Below are 17,789 nucleotides of genomic sequence, written 5' to 3'. Positions count from 1 at the left end.
ATTGCATGAAAATGATTATACCAGCCTTATTTTGACTAAGCATGTTGCTCTTGGTACAATGGTGTCTTAAAGCACCTGAAACATAGGCTTCAGACTGCTCAAAATAAGGTTATAAGGCTTATTTTGAACCTCCCCATGAGATCTCATCTTGATATTTCTCATTTTGAGACTATTGGGTGGTTAAAAGTAGAAGATCGAAGTTGTCAATCTTAGTGTGACATTATTTTACTGTTTTGTCTTGATGGTTCTATTTAATACATATATGGATGTGATGATTGATGCTTGATTTGCTGTCACTTGCTCTGTCCCCCCTCCCCCCGGGACCACAATGGAAATAAGCCCTAAGGCTTTATTGTGTTATCCTGACTTTGTTTTGTTTCTTTTTATGCAAAGCTGTATCGTATTTTAAACAAAAGGGTCAAATAAAATCAATCAATCAAAAAGAATGACAAAGATTATTTAATATTTTTTATTACTTTAATAGTAGTCTTTGCTGCCATAGTTCAACATTAACATGTTTGTGTGAACATAATCGTTTTAGCACCTAAACAGGATTCTGTTGGTGTGTAAAAGTATCCTCAGTGATTAATTAATCTGATTAAAATTATTTTCAATTTCAAAACAGCAAAAAGATTATCATGAGAGTTTTAAAATATTTAATATAAAAATATGCTGTTGATTTAAGCTAATAAAGAACTAAATTCTAATGAAACACTAACAGAAACAGTAAATGAAACTGTAACCGTTCTTTTGTCTTCTGACGGCACAGGAAGTAGAAACACAGATGTCTTCAGATTCCCAGAGTCTCTTTGGTCACCTGACATCCGAGCAGGACATTACCCACACACACACACTGAGACAGATCGCCCACTGAAACACACACACACTCAAATTATCAGTGTGTGTCAAAGAACTGAAGATATTTGCTCAAGCATCTCTTGATGAACGCTGACTGAGTGAATGTGGTCTGGAATGGAGATCTCACCTTTCTGAGAGCCGATCCATGACGCTGCCTTCATGGCCACAAACTGCCACTCGTCCCGCTGGTCTATTTTACAGCCGTATAACCAGATCAGAGCCAGGAGAGTGGCCCATACTGACCCCTCCACCTGTGCACAAACCATCATACACTGCATTTGTTACTGGACACAATCACCGCTGTCTTATTATTCATCACATCTCTCACCTGTGCTGGCTTCTGATTGGCCAGCTCATCCTCCGTCTTCCCAAACGCATCAGCCAGTGTGGCGTCCAGATCCCAGCAGCCTGACGCCTTTTGGAGAGAAACCAGCAGGAGTAACGGATCTGCAGTTGAACACACATATAGAGAAAGAGAAGTTATATGTGCATTCAGTAACAAGTCCTTCTGGGGATCAGGTTCTACTATATTAATATAATAAATATAAAAATTATACAAATATTTATATTTAACACACACACACACACACACACACGTTCTTACCCAAGTTGTGAGACCAACGTCGCTTACCTAAAAGACAAACTCATTTCAAGATGCATATACTGAATATATACTGTTATGTGATAGAAACATTCTGACATTATAATTTTATTTGTCCTTGTTGGTTGTTTTGACCTCAATATTGGACTACGTTAGGAATGACATAATAGCATAACATTCTTGATCGGTTCTTTGACTCATTTAATCGTACTACCAAAAGTTGAGGCAATTATAGACAAATAACTCATCTCTTGTTTCATCTCTATGCATTGAAATCTTCATTTCAATGCTATATTTTCTAAATGTCAATCATTTGTTAACAAACAAGTATTCATTACTTCAATGAGCTCATTGTTTCTGCATTAAATTATTACAATGTTTAAATTAATACATTTCTAGCTAACTGTGATTTTGTAAATGTGCATTTCTGAAATACATAACTTAGACAGTCACCTCTGATAGCAGATCACTCTTAATGGTAATGTGGACTCATGCACTTTCTGTAAAGCTGCTTTGAAATGATGTGTGTTGTGAAAAGTGCTATAGAAATAAACGTGAATTGAACTGAATTGTTTAGCAGTTATTGTGTGGTAAACTCATAGGGGACCAAATGTCCCAGTAATAACCTTCTTTTCTTTTCTTTTTTTAAATAGTCATTTTTTACCTTGTTGGGACATTTTTAGGTCACCATGAGTAAAAGAGCTTATAAATAATAGTAAATGAAGTTTTAGAATATGTAAAATTGCAGAATCTTTTCTGTGATGGTTGCGTTTAGGGGATAGAATATACAATTTTTACAGTATAAATATCATTACGTCTATGGAAAGTCCCCATAAAACATAAAACCCAACGTGTGTGTGTGTGTGTGTGTGTGTGTGTGTGTGTGTGTGTGTGTGTTTGTATACCCCTTTGCTTGCCAAGAGATTTTGCTTGATGAGACTCTCTAGAATTTCTAAAATGACTGTATGTTTCTCTTGTTTCAGTAGAAAAATTAAAAGTAACAGACTAAAAAATGAGGCATGAACACATTTATGATCAGCACAAATTAAACATTTGTTTGATGATGATGTACATCACAATGCTGGAGCCCTGACAGAAGTTTGTGAAATGGCCTTCGGTGTGTATGTTCACTTTCTCTCAGAAACTTACTTACTCATAGAGTATGACTCGAGTTTAAGTTTTGAATAACACTCACCCATCCTCTGATTCCCGAACTGTTGTTGAATCAGCGGGGAAACTGCGGTTAGGGGATAGAATATACAATTTTTACAGTATAAATATCATTACGTCTACGGAAAGTCCCCATAAAACATCAAAACCCAACGTGTGTGTGTGTGAGTGTGTGTTTGTATACCCCTTTGTTTGCCAAGAGATTTTGCTTGATGAGACTCTCTAGAATTTCTAAAATGACTGTATGTTTCTCTTGTTTCAGTAGAAAAATTAAAAGTAACAGACTAAAAAATGAGGCATGAACACATTTATGATCAGCACAAATTAAACATTTGTTTGATGATGATGTACATCACAATGCCGGAGCCCTGACAGAAGTTTGTGAAATGGCCTTCTGTGTGTATGTTCACTTTCTCTCAGAAACTTACTTACTCATAGAGTATGACTCAAGTTTAAGTTTTGAATAACACTCACCCATCCTCTGATTCCCGAACTGTTGTTGAATCAGCTGGGAATCTGCGTTTAGGGGATAGAATATACAATTTTTACAGTATAAATATCATTACGTCTACGGAAAGTCCCCATAAAACATCAAAACCCAACGTGTGTGTGTGTGTTAGTATACCCCTTTGTTTGCCAAGAGATTTTGCTTGATGAGACTCTCTAGAATCTCTAAAATGACTGTATGTTTCTCTTGTTTCAGTAGAAAAATTAAAAATAACAGACTAAAAAATGAGGCATGAACACATTTATGATCAGCACAAATTAAACACATTTGTTTGATGATGATGTACATCACAATGCTGGAGCCCTGACAGAAGTTTGTGAAATGGCCTTCAGTGTATGTTCACTTTCTCTCAGAAACTTACTTACTCCTAGAGTATGACTCGAGTTTAAGTTTTGAATAACACTCACCCATCCTCCGATACCCGAACTGTTGTTCAATCTGCTGGGAATCTGCGTTTAGGGGATAGAATATACAATTTTTACAGTATAAATATCATTACGTCTACGGAAAGTCCCCATAAAACATAAAACCCAACGTGTGTGTGTGTGTGTGTGTTTGTATACCCCTTTGTTTGCCAAGAGATTTTGCTTGATGAGACTCTCTAGAATTTCTAAAATGACTGTATGTTTCTCTTGTTTCAGTAGAAAAATTAAAAGTAACAGACTAAAAAATGAGGCATGAACACATTTATGATCAGCACCAATTAAACACATTTGTTTGATGATGATGTACATCACAATGCTGGAGCCCTGACAGAAGTTTGTGAAATGGCCTTCGGTGTGTATGTTCACTTTCTCTCAGAAACTTACTTACTCATAGAGTATGACTCGAGTTTAAGTTTTGAATAACACTCACCCATCCTCCGATTCCCGAACTGTTGTTGAATCAGCGGGGAATCTGCGTTTAGGGGATAGAATATACAATTTTTACAGTATAAATATCATTACGTCTACGGAAAGTCCCCATAAAACATAAAACCCAACGTGTGTGTGTGTGAGTGTGTGTGTTTGTATACCCCTTTGTTTGCCAAGAGATTTTGCTTGATGAGACTCTCTAGAATTTCTAAAATGACTGTATGTTTCTCTTGTTTCAGTAGAAAAATTAAAAGTAACAGACTAAAAAATGAGGCATGAACACATTTATGATCAGCACAAATTAAACACATTTGTTTGATGATGATGTACATCACAATGCCGGAGCCCTGACAGAAGTTTGTGAAATGGCCTTCTGTGTGTATGTTCACTTTCTCTCAGAAGGCCATTTCACAAACTAAAAAACAATGTTACGGACGGACAGTTCTCCGTTACGGACATGAGCGCTCTGAAAGCGGCACTAAAAGACTGCTTTAAAACTTTCACAGAGACCTCAAACAGAAAGCACAAAGCCTGTCTTCGTAATTTTAATCAATGTTTCATCAACCAATTGCCTGGATAATAAATAAGAAGTAAATAAGAAGTAAATATAGTAGAAAATAGATAATCACGACACGAAGGCCCCGGCGGGTGAACTGGAGCTCATCTCATAAATGAACCAAAGCTCAGCGTATAAGGTAGCCTACTTGCCTCTCACATACCTGAGAAATATGTCTATAGAAAGCTTGAAATGTCTACTTTTAAATAGAACAATTCAAAACGAAAGAAAACAGACTGTTCTCTGCTTATGTAATCCGTATGAAATGAGTATTTCTCTCTGGCGCGTTCACTACTGCGAAGATCACGAGTCAGCATCGTCAACTTCATCTTTGCAGCCGACACTGACACAGAAAACACTTGTTTATTAGTAAACAATTAAAATGTCTCTATATTTGACATATTCATAATCATTACTTTTGCCAGTTCTTTGTGACAGCTTTTAGGTGCTTTATTGGCAGTGCCACCCTTACATGTTACATGAACGCATCACCACCGCATCAGCACCGAAAACATGGAGATTTTTTTCTTTTTGAGTGCATTTTGTTTGTGTTCAGGCTTTCTCAATTGTCTTTAGGTTAATGTTTCAGTTAACAGTTTTTCAGTTGTTTTCAGTTAATTTTTTCAGGTGTAGGCTACAGGAGCAGCATAGAGTACTCTCGCGGCTGTAGACCGTAATGTTTTCTCTTGGTTCATGTCAGTCAGTATGAATCTACTACAGCTGTCAATATGCCAGCACATTCAGATAAGAAATAAAAGTGAACAAACAGGAACAATACATAAACATTCATTTTTCTTGCAGAACCACATTAGGATCTTTCCATCTCTAAAGAAAAACAAACATTCACAAACACCATATGTAAAGCTATATATTTAAATGAATGCAAAACTAATTTCTTGGTCTAACACACACACCACCACAACAACAACAACAACTCAACAATATTTTTAAACAGAATCAGCAATAATTGAATAATCTTTCCTCAGATGCAGTCTTATGTACTAACATGTAGTCCTCTAACTGTGTTTGCATTAACAAATGTTAAACTGTTAAATCACATGCATTAATAGGTTTAATTTGATAGCCCAAATATTTATACACTACTAGTCAAAAGTTTGAACATCTCCTCATTCTTTATTATGACTATTTTACATAATTGAGATTAATAGTAAAGTCATTAAGCCGGTGGCGTGATTACTGATGAGCGACACCTGCGCGCCGCACTGGTCTCGTATCTCTCACGGAGGAGCGGAAGCATAAAAGGAGGAGTGATGACAGTGAAGGACAAGATGGAAATAAGTATAAAAATATGTTATAAAATAAGTATAACAAGGCTTAATGTTGAAGTCTGTGTGTGTGTGTGTGTGTGTGTGTCCATTCTTAGAATAAAACATACAAATGCTTTTTTTTTTTAAATGTTCACATGCAAAGCTGCATAACAAAAACAAAAAACACCTAAGCACAAAACCACAAGAGAAGATTAGTCAAAATGATTTATCTTACCTTTTTTTTTTAACGGGGCTTGAGATAACCCTGAAAACAAATTAATTTTACATGTTGTTAACTGTAATGTGACAGTGAATCATTTAGTGCTCTCTGTTTAGTGCTGTGGTTTGGTGAGGCTTATAAACCAATAATTTAATGCAACAGTTTCTTCAAACATTGCATACTTCACACTTTCATTAAAAAAATATTGCATTGAAGTGCAGTTACCCGGCAGTGAGCTAGAATCGATAGACCCTTGTTCAAAGGTCAGTGGAGAACCTACAGGAAGAGAAATCAAAAGTCAGAACAGATTCAGATCTGGAGAAAGACAAGAACAGACACATCCAAAAGAACTAACAAACAAGAAAAGCTTTGGAATAGAGATGGACTGATATGGATATTTCTGGCCCAAAACAATCTTTCAATAACCATTTGTATTGTTTTGTTTGTCAATGAACCCATAAAAACAGGTACGACTGTGTCCATCCTGAGCTTTATTGGAAATTGTATGTTGGTGGGTCAGTGTAACTCTAATAAGATAAAACAGCATTCCCTTGTTTTATGTTACATCAAACTGATTAAATTTGTAGGTATAATCAGGTAAAAATACCTCCTTAAAGCAACAACTGCACATGTTCACTTTTAGAGTGTGTTTATCAGTGTTTATAAGTTCATCTTTTGAAGACTTAGATTAAACTGCTTGATTCATATGTATTACGTTCACTTGCGTTTTATGAACTTTTTGAAGCATCAAAGTTTAAACGGGGCTTGAGATACTCTCCCTGAAAACAAATTAATTTTACATGTTGTTAACTGTAATGTGACAGTGAATCATTTAGTGCTCTCTGTTTAGTGATGTGGTTTGGTGAGGCTTATAAACCAATAATTTAATGCAACAGTTTCTTCAAACATTGCATACTTCAGACTTTCATAAAAATAATATTACATTGAAGTGTAATACCCAGCAGTAACCCAAAATGAGCAGGTGGTGCACCTACAGGAAGAGAAATCAAAGGTCAGAACAGATTCAGATCTGGAGAAAGACAAGAACAGACACATCCAAAAGAACTAACAAATAAGAAAAGCTTCTGGAATAGAGATGGACTGATATGGATATTTCTGTCCCAAAACAATCTTTCAATAACCATTTGTATTGTTTTGTTTGTCAATGAACCCATAAAAACAGGTACAAGAGCCATTTTTAGCACTCTGTCATTTCCAGTGAACGTTACTGAATTGTTCTGAATTGATGTTATGTTGGGAATTTTGTCTTAGCACCACAAACACATTCTTGTAAGCTCAAGAAACACCTACAGACTGAAAAGAACCACTGACCACATCCTCCCTAAAACTGAACATTTTATATCTTAATGAGGTCAACTCAACTACTCAAATGTATTAAACTGTGAAATGACAAGAAAAGCATATGAAATCCTTGCTGTCAGGAAAACACAAATCACACACATCCATACAGACACAATCAGAGCTTTAAAACAGCACTGATATGAGACTGAAAAGAAGAGTCTATATATTAATTATCTTACCAGTCAAGCCTCCAAAAGCCATGCCTAAAACACAAATTAATTTAACATCATCATTAGTTGTAGATATTAAATGTAAACTGTTACCTGACAATGAACTATTCTGAAATGATCAAGTAAAACATATTGAATCCTTGCTGTCAGGGAAACACACACATCCATACAGACACAATCAGAGCTTTAAAACATCACTGATATGAGACTGAAAAGAAGAGTCTATATATGAATTATCTTACCAGTCAAGGCTCCAAAAGCCATGCCTAAAACACAAATTAATTTCACATTAAAATGAGTTGCACACACCACAAGAACTATAGTATGTTGAAATCATAATTTTAACTTGAAAAATGTGAGTGGAGCTTGTCATTTAAAAAGCTGCCATTTTCGATATTTGTTCTTTGACTAATTCATTCATACTGTCAAAAGTTGAGACATTTTTACATTAAAAAAGCCAAACTAATGTTTTGTTTCCAGTATGGTAACTAGACTTCCTTCACATGCAACCTGATGAGGTCATATGGACAGGGCCGTCCCCAATGTTCAGACATCTGTATTTTTCTGAGGTGTATATAATAAAGGTTGTGATATAATTGCCTAATATTAACTCTACTTTGGTGCTGCAACACTGCTCGTCGATGTCAAAATGTTTGAGATGACCAATCAAATCTAAGTAGGCAAGGCTTTATGTTCACAATGTGAGAGCTGTAAATAGCTGTAAATTACAATGGAAATGTTAAACGACTGACAGAAATCATCATTAGAAATGTTCTTTTTCTAAATACATTTGATTGTGTTAAAAGTTAAAACGTTACTCTGTGTGTGCGCTCAGTGGCTGGTATGAGAGACTTGTTGCACTTTGCAGTAATCTAGATTGATATTAGAGTATATCCTATTAATAAAAGCTGGATGACTTGTGTTGCTGAATGACATGCAATTAATTTTAAATATATTATATGTTGGAGCAAGCTGATATGTATATATAAAAACATTTGCTTTTACATCCAAATGAGATTAACACATCAAATGTACTATAGTAAATAGTCAAGCCACTTTACACATGCAATCAGAGCACTAAACATCTGTCTGAAAACTTAGTTTACAAACACTAGTTTAACTTGACATACAGTATTGGCCATACATTTCATTGCTGTGACCCTGAAACAGCATTTGATTTCGATTTTTTGAACAAACCAAATGTAAAATATGTAACAAGAACATCATTTTTGTAATGATAATATGAACAGACACAAACATCCTCACAAGTTCACAATCGTCGCACTAACCGCGTGTCTGCACTCTTCTCTGCAGCAGGGGTCCTGTCACAGTCTGTCTGCTGTCTTTATTAACGGCAATGAAGGCTGTATGAACACTGCTCACTCCTGCCTGAACACTGAGCTCCACTATCTTTCTCCTGATGCCCTCAACATCTGCACCACGTGACCTCTCCTCCTGCTCCAGAAAACGGATCCGAGTCCGAGCCGCCAGCCGGTGGACGGCCAACCTGCAAAAACATGAAGGAAATTTGTTGGATTTGAAAAGCAAAGAGTGAATTTCAGTTCAATTCAATGTGTTTCTGCGTGTTTGTGTATGTTACCCAGTTTCCTCAGTTGGTTTGAGGAAGAAGTGGAGCTGGTTTGTTACTGGTTGATCTTTAAGCCTGTATTTGACTGTCACCATTCCCTCAAAACCTCCTGAACTCTATAAAAGAAGGGCAGATTTTTTTATCATCTAAACAAATGAGAGACACTGGTCTCTTATTCTCATTAAAGAAACACATGCTATATCATCCCACCTCTCCTTTAAGTTGGGCGTAAATGAGTGCCCTTTGACCCTGGAAGAGCACTTTGATGGGTTGAGACAGTGTGTCAACAGTAATGCCATCTGGAAGGGTCCAGTCCACAGAGATATTAAACACATGGGGCTGCAGCGCAAACCTGAGGGACTGCATCACCTGATATAGTTTAAGAGAAAGAGAAACCATTGAGACATTTGACTAGGAAACATCTGTGCCTGTGAAATCCAGTGGAGAGCTTTACTTTGGGCTGCATGCGGTCGGTGCCTGTGATGAACTGAGCGTGACCAGATCCTTCCCTGGCCATTCCTGTGATGAGGGCGGTACTTGCACCCTCACCAATCCCGAATGAGAAACACCTGAAGACAATAAACTCTGTTACTGTAAGTGATGAAGAGATGAATGATGGGAAGATCAAACCCAGCAGACCTTTACCTGTGAGAGTGAACATGATGTTTCACCAGGTCCAGCACCTCTTTAGTGTTTCCCACCTCTCCATCAGTGAAGATGAACAGCTGAAGAGAGAAAAGCATCTTAGTCTTAAGGGATAGTTCACCCAAAAATGAAAATTTTGTAATGTCGTTCCTAATCTGTAAAACTTTTGTTTATCTTTGATGCACAAATGAAAATAATTTGAATGAAAGATTTCTGTCCCGGCATTGAAAGTAGATTTACGTTTAGATTTACTTAAAAAAGTTAATAAAACGTAAGTATACGTAATCCATATAAATCAAGCAGTTTAATCCAAGTCTTCTGAAGAGACACGATTGCCGTATATTATGAACAGATTCAATTTAGGCTTTTATTCACATCTAAACTTGGTAAACACAGAGATTCAAAGGTGTGTGCTTAAAGGGATAGTTCACTTTGAAATTAAATTTTGGTATGTTTTAGCTTACCTCAAGGGCATCCAAGATGTAGGTGTCTTTGTTTCCGCAGTAGTTTCAATTTTGATATTTTTAGGTCAAACCGTTCTTGTCTGTCAGTCATATAATGCAGGTCTATGGTCACCACCTCAAAGAGCATGCACAGAGAAGTCCAAATTAAACAATTCCCCATCGTAAGTACACATTGATGGCCTAAGACACGAAACAAGTGGTTTGTGTGAGAAAACCAACAGTATTTATATTGTTTTTACCTCTTGTACACAACCACGTCCAAGTGATCTGAGGGCGCGTGCGCTTCCTGGTGTGTGACGTGTGCAGATCACTTGGACGTAAAAACGATATAAATACTGTTCGTTTTCTCACACAAACCACTCGTTTCGTGTCTTAGGCCATCAATGTGTACTTACGATGGGGAATTGTTTAATTTGGACTTCTCTGTGCATGCTCTTTGAGGTGGTGACCATAGACCTGCACTATATGACTGACAGACAAGAACGGTTTGACCTAAAAATATCAAAATTGAAACTACTGCGGAAACAAAGACACCTACATCTTGGATGCCCTTGAGGTAAGCTAAAACATACCAAAATTTAATTTCAAATTTCAGGACAAAAGTATTGGGTGGATGGACTTTAAATGGAGGAACAGAAACCTCTCAGATTTCATAAAAAATATCTTCAGTTGTGTTTTGAAGATGAACAAAAGTCTTATGGGTTTGGAATGACATGAGGGTGAGAAAATAATGGCAGGATTTATATTTATACTTTTAGACTAATTGACACTTTCACATGACTGTCAGTGTGTCGTTCAGATGCATGTTGAGGTGTTGTTGTACCTGTCTGGGATGGTCAGGCTTACAGGGCTGACTGTAGATGTGTTTTAGAGGCTGTAAAATCTCTGTGCCGCCCAGGTCTGCTTGCATTTCCTTCACTCTCTTCAGAGCCTCATCCATTGTGTCCTGATTGTACTCGACACTCTGACTGCAGTGAAACACACAAACACATTAAACATCTAATCTCCTCTGACAGATTTCAAAACTGAATATCTGAATATCTATGAATGGAGATCTAGTTACTAACGGGAAGAAGGACTCAAAACGAGAGCCAAATCCAAAGATATTGAAGTAGCATCCCATGGGCAAACTCTTCAACAGTAACAGCAGAGTGTCCTATAGAGACATGGACAGGTATTTAAATTCAACATGACATCAAAACTGACTCTATTTGTGATGCGCTCCATCAGAATGAGCGTAAATCACAATAAGCAGTTTTTGGAAAAACATGAATTTGGGTTTTGTTGTTTTTGATGTTTTCAAAAGTTATAAAATTCTTCCAAAAAAGAAAATTTAACAAATCAGTGTTTTTTGAACAAATCGTTCTTGTTCACTTTCATACACTGACTGTTATTTCTTGTACACTCTTTTTTTAAATTAGTGAACTCTATTTTAAACCGTGTGACTATAGCCAATAGCATTCGAGTGGGTTGTGAAGGATCATTCGACCTAATGAACGAATAAATCCCTTTACTGAACGAGAGTCAGTGATTTGAGTCTGAACAAGAGACAATCTGTTCATGAATGAACTGAATGTACGGGAACATCTAATGATCGTTCATCTAAACGAGGATATGCTGACCGACTAAAGAGAGAAAGCGTGTCAGTCTTTCAGTTCAACAAGGGGAGAAAGCGGCTGCAGTGCAAAAAAGTGTTGCAATGTTATCAATATGCACACAATTTATGAATGTGTAAAAATCCACTTAAAAAGCATGATTTTTTTTATCTTAAATCTTGCCTTTGCGCTTTCTATGCGCATCTGTGCTCCTTTCCCACGATGCATCACTTCACTCATACTGCCTGATCTGTCCATCACGAAAATAAACTCTCCTTGTGTTGCCAGTGATGACATCACTTCCTCTGGAAATTCTGGGTACAAGCTTATCATGACCACTGGGTCCCTCATCAGAGAGCCTGAAATAGAGAGAGAGAGAGAGTCAGTGAAACCTTGATCACTCAATCCCATAATGCCAGTGATCTGCAGGTCCGACCTGATGGAGCAGTGGCCACTCCTGCCTCCACTATAGCAGAGGGCTGATGGGTATCCTGATAGTACAGAAACAGCTCAACGTCCTTATCAAACATGTGACCAGGACTCAGATTCACCTACACACATAAAAACACATGCATAACACTGCTGTGCTCACACATCCAGATAAACACATGAAGACACACACAGTACCGTAGCCTGAGTGTGATCCGAGCGGAGGAACACTAGAGGATCCAGAGTGCAGTTGGACTCTAGTTTGGAGATGGGCTTTGGAGAGCTCACATGGACACTGAGAGTCAGCGTGTAAGGAGCAGCTCCACGTATTGATGAAATCTCTGAGACTATACCAGCTCCTGAACCTGACACACACACACACAGAGAGTGTGTTAGAATCAGCTTCTCTCCGCTAATAAAGTGTGTGTAGCAGCTGCTGTACCTGCTGGTGTGTATCGGGGGTTGAGTACAGCCGGCAGACAGAAGCGCAGCGAGTGGTCGGCCTGCACATCGAGCTCGGTGACGTAGATGATGGTGACGGCAGCGTTCTGACCCGGCGACAGACACCCGACACTCAGTTTGAACACATCAGGACTCTCTGCACTCTCTTCCAGCAGAAACGCCTGCTGACCCGAACTCACAGCGTCATCATACTGATCCCTCGCCTGCAAGACACAGTTTTGTTACGTGGTGCAAAAAATATGCAAATGAATGTCCAGCAGACTTATATTTGGACTCACGGTTTCTCTGTCTTGCACCTCTGCCACAATCTCCTGCTCTCCGATCTTGGCACTGAAGTGGCAGACAGCAGCATCAGCGGGCAGAGGGAACACGAACAAGGCCTCCAGGGGGCGCTCTTCCTCATTCACATACAGCAGAGTGGAGGAGACTGTGGAGACATGATCCTGAACACTAACCTCCACTGAGATGCTCTTCAGAGGCACTGAGGCACACAAACCAACAGAACAAGAACAACATCACATCACAAAACGTCTAGACTCTCTATATTAGCATAAAAACAAGATATAGATTGGATATATAATAAAAAATTCTGAATTTAAGAAGAACATGGCATTTGTGAACTACATTCACTATAAAATAATATCGAGATAAAAACTTCGCAACAAACTCCCCTGTTTGAAAAACACTCCAGCTCTCCCACATATTAAAACATAAATACATTCAACAGTAAAAGTAAACAAGTGAATTCATACCCGGCTCATTTTTCTCAGTCACAAGACCGCAGTTCATTCTCACACGTTAGAGGAACTAACAAGATGACCTACTTTAAAAGTGAGCGAAAGTGAAAATCAAAAACCGAAATACACCTTTTAAATATGCCTTAAATATTGACAGAAGACTCAATTAATGAGTAAATAAGTGTTTCTACCGCAAGATGATTTCTGGACGTCGTTGAAACGGGAAGTCGTTTCAGTCCGAGTCAGAAGACCGTTAAACTCTGCGCTGAGATCAAAGATCCTGCTGTTTAAACTGAGGCGCAGGTTTGGCTCATGAATATTAATTAACTGCAGAAGCGACGTGACGCTGAGATTTTTATGCCTAACGCATTTTCTAAACAGCAGTTTATAAATATATGGCTGATTCTTACATCAGGGGTGATCATTACAGATACTTAAGAAACTTTTAATTGTATTTTTAATAACTTTTCCTAATTGTCTTCCGCACGCGAAGTGGAGGTTTCTGCCCTCTTCCAAGAAACTGCCATCAAATCTGAACATATACCACATGTAGGAATATCACTGCAAACATATTAATTGAATTAGCCTATTAGTTTAACAGACAAAAACAACAGCTATCAAAAATGAAAATGTCCCATACAGTAATTAATGTAATATATTAGGAAGATATTTACGAATTAGCTTATATTTTACATTTATTCAAACATTTAAATCATTGAGCTAAAGCAGATTATGTGTGTTTGTGACTCTTATGATGTCATAAAGAACAAGTTGGAATCGAACGCGCGGTTTTACTGTATAAGCGCGTCACAGACATACACACTTTGTGGGTTTGTTGTAGTGGTCGAGAGTGACACACAGTGATTTTTCACAGCGACGATGGGACAGCGAGTTTGTAAAGTGAGTCCGATGATTGGCGAGGTGTGCGATCAACATCAAAGCACACCCCCAAAACCCAGCATCAACACGGCGGTTCGACATCCTCATCATCGCGATGAGATTGAGACCCATGTTGATGCTGCTGGTGAGAGAAAGAGCAAAGAGAGGAGGGTGATAGAGAGAGAAGGAGTAGAGGAGGAGGAGATGAGGGTGATGGAGAGAGGAGGAGGAGAGGAAGGAGGTGAGGAGGAGTTGAGGAGGTTGATGGAGAGAGGAGGAGGAGGAAAGGAGGAGGAGAGGAGGGTGATGGACAGAGGAGGAGGAGAGGAGGAGGAGGAGGAGAGGAAGGTGGTGGACATAGAAGGAGAAAGTGGTGGAGGATGCAAGGAGGAGGAGAAGAAGGAGTCAGGGAGAGTGCAGGAGAGTAGAAAGAGGAAGACGTGGTGGAGGAGGCTGGCCTCTTTCTTCAAACAGGCTCCAGAGAGCAGCTCAGGTCAGGGAGAGGAGAAGCAGACGCAGGATGAGGGAGAGAAGAGGAAGGTAGCATGGGATGCAAGAAATAGTGATGGTAAATTACACCAGATCACCTTATGAGAATATGTTTATCTTGTTTATGTTCATTATGTAAATATCCATTAATTGGAAAAAGAAAATTAATCTCTCCTATAGTATTAAGTCTCTAATGCCATTTCCTTATACATATTCTATGTCTCTATTAATTAATTAAAACAGTCATTAAAACTAATAATTATCTGAAAGTTAGTTTAAATACGTTTTAGAATAAATACAGCGTCACGTCACAAAAAACTGCTCTCACAGTTTGAAACATCATGTTATTTTGTCTTTTAATAGACTACATCTTCAGTCACTACACTCTTGGTGATCAGCTGGGGAAAGGTGGTTTTGGTGTGGTGTACGAAGGGAGACGTCTGGAGGATGATCTCAAAGTAAATAAAAATAAATGAAACATGATCTAGTTAGCGAATTATCTTCTGATAAATCACTCTAAGCCCTCTTAGTGTATTTTATGGCTTCCACACACAAATTAATTGTTTGTTTTGTTCATCAGGTGGCCGTGAAATACGTCACAAAGGCGAAAGACACTGAATGTTTATTCATTGTAAGTACGCTGCACACTATAAAACATCTCACATTAACATTTATCACAGACAAATATTTGATTGTTTATTCAATTAACAAACTGGTCCAAGACTGAGCTAAATCTTTATTTGCAAAATTCTTCTAGCCTGATCATCCAAAGCCTCTTCCTAAAGAGATCGCCCTCACCATCCTGGCCAGTAAAGGTCCCAGTGTGCCAGAGATCATCCGGCTGCTGGACTGGCAGGATCGCCCTGACCACTTCGTCATGGTCCTCGAATGTCCCTCTCCCTGTGAGGATCTGGTCCAGTTCATGAGGCGTCACGGTGGAAGACTCGATGAAGAGAAGGTCCGGCACATCATGAGGCAGGCGGCTCACGCTGCCAACACGTGCTGCCATCGCAGAGTTCTCCACCGTGACATCAAACTGGACAATCTCCTGATCAACAGCGAGACGTCTGAAGTCAAGCTGATTGACTTCGGGTGTGGGGACATTTTGAGGAGTTCGGCGTACAGGTCATACCGTGGTATGTATTGTCGCTCAAAGCTGCAGTTTGGCACTTTAACTCCAGTGATGAGTTACGAGATAATGCAAACGTACACATCAGACATAACCTCTTTCCTCAGGCACAGCAGCGTACTGTCCTCCCGAGTACCATCTCAGAGGGAAGTACTACGGCAGGCAGGCGACGGCATGGTCACTGGGGATTCTGATGTTCGTGATGTTGTGTGGACATTTCCCTAGTGACTATGACCTGATGCTGCTGAAACAGAAGCGTTGGTCCAGACCCAGCCTGTCAACAGGTGAGATCTAGAATCAATAATTCACAGTCATACAAAACATGATGTAAAGTTTGAGGTAATAATCAGATGTCTTCCTGCACAGAATGCTGTCGCCTCCTCAGGGCTCTGCTAAAGGAGAAGCCAAGACGGCGACTTAGTCTGGGGCTGATCCTGTCTCACAACTGGTTTAAGGTAGTGAACCTAAGATCAGCTAAAAATCATTAATTTTCTCCTGAGAAGAATTTGCTAAGTCACATCTATCTTTTTTCTGTTCTTTTTTCAGGTCGTCACATAAGGCCACTCCAGTTGACGTTCTTGCTGGCTGCAATGGGAGACGCATCATCCCTCCTCTCGCCTTTGTGTCTTGCGGGGCGAGCAAACCTTGTGTAGCGCCGTGGCTTGAGGAAGCAGTATTTGCGTCTGGCGGCACTGCTTCCAGAGGGATTTGTACATATTGTATATTTGTACATACTTCTTTTGATTGTTTTGGTTTGCACCATCCTGAGTCCAAGAGGTTTCCATCATGGCCATTCATTTCTGAGGTTCCTACCACAGTCCTCTGAATGCCAGCAGTCTGTGCCTGTACCTCTCCGATGACAGCGCTCCCTTTCCACTAATAACGTTCCCGATATGACTGATATATATATATATATGACAGCCCAGACCCGTCTGTCTCTGCCCGAGTGCTCCCAGTCATGGCTGCCCCAGAGATTCCTGTTCTTGCCACAAAGTCAGCTCTCAAGACCATCTCAGCCACAACGGTATCCAAGCTCCTAGTTATCACCATCCAGTCTCAGAGGTTTCTGTCTGGTCTACCCTGTCCCATAAGTTCCCAGATGTTTATGTCTCTCTGTTTCTGTTTCTGTTTCAAGCTCCCTATCCTGTCTGTCCAGGACCAGGGGTCCCCGTCATGGCTGTATGGTCCTAGAAGTTCTTGTCATGTTCTTGTCTCAGAGGTTCAAATGCAAGAACTCATCCACCGGTGCCTGAGATGCCCTGGTCTTCAGGCTTCCCGTCATGTCTCAGGTTCCTGCCACAGCTGTCCGGAAATCAGAGGTTCTCGTCTCGACCGTCCTGATGTCAGAGCTCAATTTATTTAATTCTGGGTGTCCATCTAGCCATTAAAAAGGAAATCTGAAATTTAAAAAGGAAGTGCCTTGTGACTTTGTACCTCATTGTGATGAAACCACCAGATGCTGCTCGCTCACGAACCATTGAGGAATGGAAAGAACATGATATTAAATTTGTACTCACAAAGCTGTACTCCTTTAAATCTGCTTACATAGTAAAACCTATTATAGATGGCAAGACAAAGATGTCAAATATTTTTCATTATTGACTAGGCCTGATTATATCAAAAATTGTTGTAGCCAATTTTAATTTTGTCTAAATGAAATGCATGTTAAAATGAAGGGACTTCATGTAGGAATTCAAACCTAGTAAGGTATTAAATGGCTTCAGAAGAAGCTGAATGGACTATTTTATGGTGTTTTTTTTACTTTCATTGCATGAAAAAGAATGACAAAGATTATTTAAATATTT

The 17,789-nt window shown here is 39.0% G+C and overlaps 2 protein-coding genes across 6 annotated transcripts; one reads left to right on the top strand and one right to left on the bottom strand.

Moving 5' to 3' along the window:
* Nucleotides 1-447: 447 nt before the first annotated feature.
* Nucleotides 448-13,751, bottom strand: LOC311283164 (von Willebrand factor A domain-containing protein 5A-like). Of its 5 annotated transcripts, none has more exons than XM_084397411.1 (27): nucleotides 13,679-13,751; nucleotides 13,503-13,573; nucleotides 13,029-13,231; nucleotides 12,731-12,953; nucleotides 12,487-12,653; nucleotides 12,296-12,410; nucleotides 12,043-12,218; nucleotides 11,332-11,420; nucleotides 11,088-11,232; nucleotides 9,801-9,880; nucleotides 9,610-9,724; nucleotides 9,366-9,524; nucleotides 9,168-9,271; nucleotides 8,857-9,074; nucleotides 7,810-7,833; nucleotides 7,577-7,600; nucleotides 6,979-7,026; nucleotides 6,261-6,311; nucleotides 6,051-6,080; nucleotides 3,993-4,034; nucleotides 3,545-3,586; nucleotides 3,104-3,145; nucleotides 2,655-2,696; nucleotides 1,463-1,489; nucleotides 1,187-1,305; nucleotides 986-1,109; nucleotides 448-870 (listed from the first exon to the last, which is right to left on the bottom strand). In XM_084397411.1, exons 2-27 carry the CDS (start codon nucleotides 13,537-13,539, stop codon nucleotides 791-793), a joined length of 2,526 nt encoding a protein of 841 aa, XP_084253537.1. In that variant the 5' UTR covers nucleotides 13,540-13,573; nucleotides 13,679-13,751; the 3' UTR covers nucleotides 448-790. The 5 variants fall into 5 exon arrangements, with proteins under 5 accessions (XP_084253537.1, XP_084253538.1, XP_084253536.1 ...); XM_084397412.1 differs by having other exon boundaries at nucleotides 13,503-13,570; XM_084397410.1 differs by having other exon boundaries at nucleotides 13,503-13,749.
* Nucleotides 13,752-14,366: 615 nt separating this feature from the next.
* LOC311282749 (serine/threonine-protein kinase pim-1-like) lies at nucleotides 14,367-17,627 on the top strand (the record flags this gene model as incomplete). Its single annotated transcript, XM_084396766.1, has 3 exons — nucleotides 14,367-14,607; nucleotides 15,219-15,313; nucleotides 15,613-17,627. The coding sequence occupies 3 exons, from the start codon at nucleotides 14,367-14,369 to the stop codon at nucleotides 16,207-16,209; spliced, it is 933 nt and encodes a 310-aa protein (XP_084252892.1). The 3' UTR covers nucleotides 16,210-17,627.
* Nucleotides 17,628-17,789: the final 162 nt, after the last annotated feature.

This window comes from Rutilus rutilus (assembly GCF_951802725.1).
Source record: "Rutilus rutilus genome assembly, chromosome: 23".
Lineage (NCBI taxonomy): Eukaryota > Metazoa > Chordata > Actinopteri > Cypriniformes > Leuciscidae > Rutilus > Rutilus rutilus.
This window is presented reverse-complemented; position numbering and strand designations above follow the sequence as displayed.

Excerpts from the sequence above, each read along its gene's own strand:
- LOC311283164 (XM_084397411.1), bottom strand. The coding sequence starts at position 13,539 with ATGAACTGCGGTCTTGTGACTGAGAAAAATGAGCCGG. Across the intron at positions 6,081-6,260 it reads CGATTCTAGCTCACTGCCGG|GGTTATCTCAAGCCCCGTTA; the intron begins GTAACTGCACTT and ends ATTTGTTTTCAG. Across the intron at positions 2,697-3,103 it reads GTTCGGGAATCAGAGGATGG|TTTCCCCGCTGATTCAACAA; the intron begins GTGAGTGTTATT and ends CCCTAACCGCAG.